The 7,548-nt window shown below is 41.6% G+C and overlaps 1 protein-coding gene and 1 long non-coding RNA gene across 2 annotated transcripts in view; both read left to right on the top strand.

Annotated features, from left to right (window-relative positions):
• LOC102020195 lies at positions 1-1,249 on the top strand. The gene is made up of 2 exons (XR_259433.1): positions 1-106; positions 203-1,249. It is a non-coding gene; the product is annotated as an uncharacterized LOC102020195 (long non-coding RNA).
• A 5,882-nt stretch (positions 1,250-7,131) lies between these two features.
• Uhrf1bp1l (UHRF1 binding protein 1-like) overlaps positions 7,132-7,548 on the top strand; it is a 120,751-nt gene continuing 120,334 nt past the window's right edge. The window contains 1 exon segment of the mRNA XM_013518586.1: positions 7,132-7,462. Coding sequence (XP_013374040.1) covers positions 7,419-7,462 — 44 coding nt within the window. The 5' untranslated portion in view covers positions 7,132-7,418.

The following is a 7,548-nucleotide window of genomic DNA, read 5'->3' as shown; positions in this document are numbered from 1 at the left end:
GCTTCTTCCGGTTCTCTATGGTTTGCTGGGCGGAGCGGTAGAGCACGCTTCTGGTTACCCTGGCAACGGAGGACGCCGGAAACCAGACAGTTGAGCGGCCCTTCTGGTCCGTGAGAATCCTGGGTTTTGTTTGTTTGTTTGTTTGTTTGTTGTTGTTGTTTGGTTTCTTTTAGCATCTCGTTTTTAATGCTAACTTGTCTAGGTGATGGCGAGATTCATCAAGAGGAGAAACAGCCAAGTGATTTTTCGTCCATTTGTAATTTCTTGACTCCTCAGATTATCTCGCGCCCTCGCGTTTCTTCTGACACCTGTGCCGATTGGCTGTATATCTTCGAATAGCATTGTCCATATGGTGATACAAAATGCAAAACCATTCGCAGCGTGGAATTGGGTGTGACGTCTTTAGCCTCATTCCCTGGCTATTGTAGGACCCAGCCATCATGAATTATGTATGTATTGTTTTGTCAGCGTCTTTGCTTTTAAACTCATATTTACGCTTCCTTCTTCCCCTGCCACTTGTTTTTCAGGGATTAGCTTTCGTGTCTTACATCAGAAGAGCTTGTTGACATCTCACCTGCTCTCCCTCTCCATTTGGATTCCTGGAATTAGGTGCTCGCCTACGTTTTCCTTTTATAGCCCGTGCTTCGTGATAATTAAGAGAATGAATTTGGGGTTGGAATCCAGACTCTAACACAAAATGACTGTGTAACCTTGGGCGATTAAGATATAAAAATTAATACGTAACATTTACTGATGTAAGTTGTTCCAGTAACTTTACATATATTAACTAAATTAATCTTTACATCTGTATGACATACATGGTTTAAAATGGAGCCTCTAAATTTAAACTGCTGAGTGAAATCCTGGCTCTGCCATTAGATTGGCAGAGCCATTGGAAAAGCTTGTTAAGTACTCTATGACTTGGGCCTCGTCTGTAAAATAGAATACTATTAGTCACATTCGCTTACTGAACTTTTTAAAAATTTTTATTATTTTAAAATTGTTTTATGAAGAATAAATAATAAAAGTCAAGCACCAGGCAGGAGTTATTATCATCATCCTGTTTTATCATCTAATCATCCTCTTTTAACTGCCTAGATGGGAAAAACTCCTTTAAATCAGGCACTTTAGTCTATTGGTGTCTGTATTTCTTTGTATCAGAACATCCACTGTATGTCTCAAGTTAACTGTTCACATTTAGTCATTCTGTTTTCTCCAATTTAATATTAAAATGATGAAATACCTTGCTCTAAATAATATAAATTGTATATTTAATGTTCCTTTGGCTTTCCCTATCACTTGCATGCACTGTGGTTAAGAATGTTCTTGTTCGTGGCTTTAGCTATCATTGAATACAGCACATTTAAGTCACTAAGTCGCCCAGGCTGGGTTCGAACTGGCGATAATTCTGCCTTCGCATCCCGGAGTGTTGGAATTACAGGCATGTGCAACCATGGCTGGCCCAGGATTTTCACTCTTAACTGTGACTTTACAAAGTTTCCACCTAGAAATCCTGAGGATGCCTGAAAGGTCACAAATTCAGCCTTCTATACTATCTCCAAAACTGTTCGTTTCATTTATAGTATTTATCCCAATTATTGGTGTTCCCCAATAGCCACCTAATGCTCCAAGCTAGAAACCTTAATGACCTTCACCACCTATCTTTGACTAAATCTCTGGAATCTGTCGTTGACTCTCCTTCATCTCTAATGATGCTGCCTTATCTCTTACCTGGAATAACGCTGTCACCTTCTCAATGCCTGGCTGCCTCATTCTCTTTTTCATTCTCTGTATTAAAGCATAATTAAGGGCCAGGGATATAACCCAGCGGCACAAGCACCTGCCCGGCAAGCCCAAGGTCCTGAGTTCGATTCCTAGTACCAAAATAAATGAATAAACTAATAAAAATAAAGCATAATTAGCAGTAACATCGGAATCCAAAATATGACTATCCTGCCCACCCATCATAGAAGTCTTCATGGCTTGTTATTGCCGATTGAATAATGTCACACATTACATTTACAATCTGATCTCTCTCTAACCCATGTTACAGAGGCATGCTGATAAATGTTTAACAACTGGATCTCTAGAGGAAAATAAACCCTGATTTGTCATGTTTGTCAATTGCTACGGTGTGAATATTGTGTTGTGGCTGATTCGAAACTACACTGAAGATACCAAACATAACCCAGAGTTAGGAGGAGATGCAGTTGGGGGCAGGGATATAGCTCAGTGGCACAAGCCCCTGCCTGGCAAGCGCAAGGTCCTGAGTTCAATTCCTGGTACCAAAAACAAACAAACACAAAGAGTTAGTTGAACTAGCTCCAGCACAAACTGTTCAATAAAAATCTCTGAACTTCTTCACCCTCGTACCCTGTACTTTCCCCCTGCAGGCTTTAGCATGAATAATCTCAAACACGTAAGTACTACTTTCCAAATACATGCATATTTTGGCAGTGTATAATTGTAAAAGCATTAAAAACATAACTCTCATAAATAATGAACATTTGGAATAGATTAAGTCATATTCATGAGTGAACTTGCTTTATATGTTATCTTGTTGGTCCAGCATAATGTGAGTTAATCTTCAGTAATTGTTCATTATATATTTGTATGGCAGTCATGCTGTTGATTTTTAAAAAAATTATACTTTGCTAATTAGCTGGAAATCAAAAAACATGTAAATTAACCTAAAAGCGCTACTGAATTTATGCTGGTTTTGTGGTATTATGCATTCTCTCAATTCAGGGAGAGTAACAGTGAAGTTATTGTTATTTGTTTTCACAATAAAAAGATACAATTATTAACTTACGAAGTTCTTTGATGTTTATTATTTTGCAAAGGAATCCATATCTTGTTCGAACCACAGTAGGCCACCTGTCATCTATAGAAGCTGTTATGGGCTGTGTCTAGATGTCCCCCTAAAGCCTCATATGGTCATAGGGCTTTTATGGAGGTGGCTGAATCTAGAGTGTGTGATTGATTGGTGGTGCAATGCTAGAATCGAGGGTGCTGGGATTTAAGGTGGGTGATTTCTGGATCAGTCCACCTATTGGACTGGCACCGCCCTAGTCCTGGTAGCCTGGATACAATATAAAGGAGAGAAAGAGGTTTGTCTCCCTCATCCCTTGCTTGCTTTTGCTGTCTTCCACCGCCATGAACTATTGCCCCTCTGCTATCCCACCTGCCTTGGGGCCAGCCAATTACAGACTGAAACCTCTATAAACTGTGAGCTGAATAAAACTTTTCCCCTTTAATTTTGGGTGTCGGGCATTTTGTGTCAGTAACTAAGACAGACGCTTTCATACTTCTTTCTCATCATTGTGTTCCACCTGTCTAGAACATTCTTTTCAGGCCTGGGACATAGCTGGAGTAGAATGCTTGCCTAGAATGCCAGAGGTCCCAGGTTTAATCTCTAGAAACATACCAATAAAATATCTTTTTCTGCCTGAATGAATTACTAATAATAGCTAACATTCTATTGTGCGTGGTACTCTTCTTAGTATTTTAACTTTGTTACCTTAATCTCAAAACACCTTCATGAAAGTATATAGCACCTCTAGTCTTAGGTTGGATATCTTTTCTATGATCACGTAACTAAAAAATGTGTAGAACTACATTTAAAATCCAATTCTTTTTCTTTCTTTTTTTTTTTTTTTTTTTTTTTTTTTGTCTTTTTGAGACAAGGTCTTGCTAGGTAGTTCAGGCTGGCCTTGAGCTCACTTTGTAGCCCAGGCTGGTTTCACCCTCACAACAATCCTCCTGCCTCAGCCTCTCGAGTGCTGGGATTATAGGTGTGCGCCACCACGCCCAGCCCTAAAATCCAATTCTTTAATTTCAGGATCAGTTATTTTTAACAACTGAAAGTTGTTTATTCTTATCTTTGAAATAATACCTCCACTGTGAATGTGATGTGTTTTTTTTTGTGAATGTGTTTCTGAATGAATCACTCTACTCCATACTGTATTCTTGCAATACTTTGCTTCTGTTTTAGATAGTGATAGTAAATAGTAATATCTAGCAGATAATGAAGTGATATGCTGTGCATTTTGTTAAATAGTTTATATGGATAGTCTTGTTTGTCTTTAAAAAAATTTCCATGATTTAAACACTATTAGTATTACCTCCGACACGAGATAAAGATTTAAAAATGTGCCCATGTTTACACTGCCACAAAATGGACCCACTAGGGCCAAATGACAGAACCTAGGCTCTGGATCTACGCTAGGCTGTTAACTCCTAGATGGGAGGAACAGGTTTTGGGGGGGGGGGCTTTGGTTTGTATAGAAGATCCTAGATACTTGAACAGTGCCTGGTTTATGCCACATGGTAAGTGTGGTTTTTTTTTTTTCTTTTTTTGGTATGGGGAATCAAACTTGGGACTTTGCACTTGCCAGGCAGGCACTGTGCCACAGAACTATATCCCTGGCCCTTTTCTTTCTTTTTTTTTTTTTAGGAAGGGTCTTGATAATGTAGTTGAAGCTGGCCTTCAACTCACTATGTAGCCCAGGCTGGCCTTGAACTCGCAGCAATCCTCCTGCCTCAGCCTCCCGACGCTGGAATTACAATGGTGGGCCACCACGCCTGGCTACATGATAAATTTTAAATGAGTGAATAATCAAACCATACATCTATACTTTCTATTCTCATAGATTTTTTAAAGATAAGATTTTGGCACAGTATTGTGAGAAAACAATTAATACAAGGGTTGTATAAAAGTCGAGTCGTTTTACATGGAAAAATGCATATTGGATTAAATCATTGGGACTGTACAACATCAGTTATAACTCACAATTTCAAGACCCTCTTAAAATTACTCATATAGTGAGAAACTTATGTAAGTAAGTCATGTAAAAATGTCAATTATTTCTCCAGAAAATACCCAACCAGATGAAATAATCAAACTCAGGACTTCGCGCTTGCCACGCAGGTGCTGTGCCACTGAGCTATATTCCAGTAAACTCACTCTTAAATTAGATCTTTGCAGTAAAAATATGTAGGTTCACTTTTACATATGGATGCTGTGCTCACATAATTCTTCATATTCTTGTAAGCAGTAGTATGGAAATTTAATATTGTCTTTTAATCAAATTGGGTGATGAATTATTGTTTACTTACTTTGCACCAGGTTAGATCCATAGGTGAGTTGAATTGTATTTCTCATATGCCATAGGCTCAGTATTTTGTGTGTGTGTGTGTGTGTGTGTGTGTGTGTTTTTCTTTTCAAGACAGGGTCTCGCTATGCAGTTCAGGCTGGACTTGAGCTCACTTTGTAGCCCAGGCTGACCTCGAAATCACAATGATCCTCCTGCCTCAGCCTCCCAAGTGCTGGGATTACAGGCATGTGCCACCATGCTCGGGCTTTTGGTGTTAATGTTTTTTGTTTTTAGTAATTGTGTGGTAACCTGGCTTCAAAACCAAATTTTTGTTAGCTGTCATCTTCCCACTAGCTTGTACTTAAAAGTTTGCTGCATATAGTCAATTTTCCCATTGTTGTAACAAAAGTTTTTAATTGGAGTTTATACTTTACAATTAAAATGTATATTTTTAAAAATGATGCATATATGTTTACATAGAGTTGAACTGTTTTCAAAAAACTTGTAGACTAGCAAATACCATGTTTTCTGTATTCTGAGAAGATACCAGTACGTATCCCAACATCTATACAGATTGAAGTGAAGCCTCGGATTGTGAGTAACTTGTTCTGTGAGTATTCTGCAAGACAAGCAAACACTTCTAATAACTTTTAACGTTTTTTGATTCTCTTTTTAATTGGAAATGTGACCAGGGGCATCAGCATTGCTAAACCGCATGGTTAACACTGAGTTTTTTGGTTTTGGCACCAGGAATTGAATTCAGGACCTTGCGCTTGCCAGGCAGGCGCTGTGCCGCTGAGCTACATCCCTGGCCCTATTTTTTTTTTATTTTAAAGAGAAAAAAAAAAAATTGAAAAGATAATAGGAGGGTAACAATGGTTAATAGATTGCATATTGTTATCTTTAAATTACTCAGAGTACAAGATATCGGCATTTAATTGTCCAAACAATATTAGCATAAAGCTTTCTTTTCAATGAATAAATTTTAACTTGATTTAAAAAAAGAAAAAGACGAGGTTTTGGTATGTTGTCCAAGTTGGTCCCGAACGCGGTCTCAATCAGTCCTCCTGAGTAGCTGGTACTATCGGCACTGAATCACTAGACCTAGCTCTTCAGCTTTTCCACTCTTCAAAAAGGCACCTGCAAAAAGTGTCAGGTTGCTGGGTTATGTATAACCCCACACACAACTCTCACCTTCCTGGTACCTCCCTCGGGGAGCAGTGTAATTTCCTTTATTAAGACATCTCTTTGTAGCAATTCTCATCTCTGAAAAACAAGCTGGTTTAGGGTTGGATGGGGTGGAGGTGCAGGATTGTCAATTTTTCTCTTTTCGACAATTTCCTTTTTGCAGAACTTTCAGGGAAAATTTATATACTTATTTTTTAGATACTACACCCAGGCAAATGGGATATGATTCACCTATTTTATAAACGTTTAAAGTGAGGATAAATGTAACGAAATTTCTTGGAGGTTAACAGCTGGGAGATACTAGGGCGACGGCTTGAATTTGTGCCTTGTAATTTGTAGGTCTTAGACTCTATTAACACACCACGTCGGCTTTTACTTCCCTTAGGATTGGAATAATTAGGGGGAGACATTAAATTATAGCATTTAGCTGAGGGGTAGAAGACCTCAGTAAATGAGAAAAAACCCAGGGAGGCATATGAAGAAAGCTGAGTGGGTTCAACAGAGCAAGACAGCCGAGCAATTTATGGGACGGATAATTAAGGTCTGAGGAAATGAAAAAGAGAAGTAGGAGGGAAGGGAAAGTAGAAGCGGAAAGTGAGCCAGGGAGGCAGAAATAAAGCCACAGCGCAGAGAGGGAAGAGTAAAGCGCGAGCAGGCTCTGGCTTTGGGAGCCAAAGGACCTTTCCGCGGCGCGCTCTCCCCGCGTCCCCAGCGAGGGGGCGTGGCTGGAAACCACCTGTGTCCGCCCCAAATCCGAGCTGGCTCCACCCCTACCCCGCCCAGTTCCCGTTGGCCCCGCCTCGCGCGGGAACCGAGCCCGCTCTGGCCCCGCCCCGTTCACGTTGGCCCCGCCCCGCCCTCCCCCGGTCTCTTAGGTGATGCTGCAGCCAAGATGGCGCTGGCGGCGGCCGTGGCGGCCTGAACGTCATGCTCCGGCCTCTCCACCGGGTCAGTGGCGGCGGCGGCGGCGGCGGCTGGGGCCTCAGCCAGGGCCTCGAGTCTCTCGCGGGCGTGAGCGCCCAGGCGCCCCTCCTCCGGCCGGGTGAGTCCGGTCAGGGTCAGAGTGCAGACGGCCGGTAAGAGAAGAGGCTGTGCGGAGCAGTGAGAGCGCGCGACTCTTCGCGCCCCGGCACCATGGCCGGGATCATCAAGAAGCAGATCCTGAAGCACCTCTCCAGGTCAGTGAGCGCCTGGCGCGGGGGGCCCCGCCGCCTCCGCCCCTCCTCCGCGTGGCGCGACCTTCGGCTGCGGCGCTCGGCGGGGG

This window comes from Chinchilla lanigera, unplaced genomic scaffold (assembly GCF_000276665.1).
Source record: "Chinchilla lanigera isolate Chin_1 unplaced genomic scaffold, ChiLan1.0 scaffold00004, whole genome shotgun sequence".
Lineage (NCBI taxonomy): Eukaryota > Metazoa > Chordata > Mammalia > Rodentia > Chinchillidae > Chinchilla > Chinchilla lanigera.
Note: the sequence above shows the minus strand (reverse complement) of the source record. Positions and strands in the feature narration are given on the sequence as shown.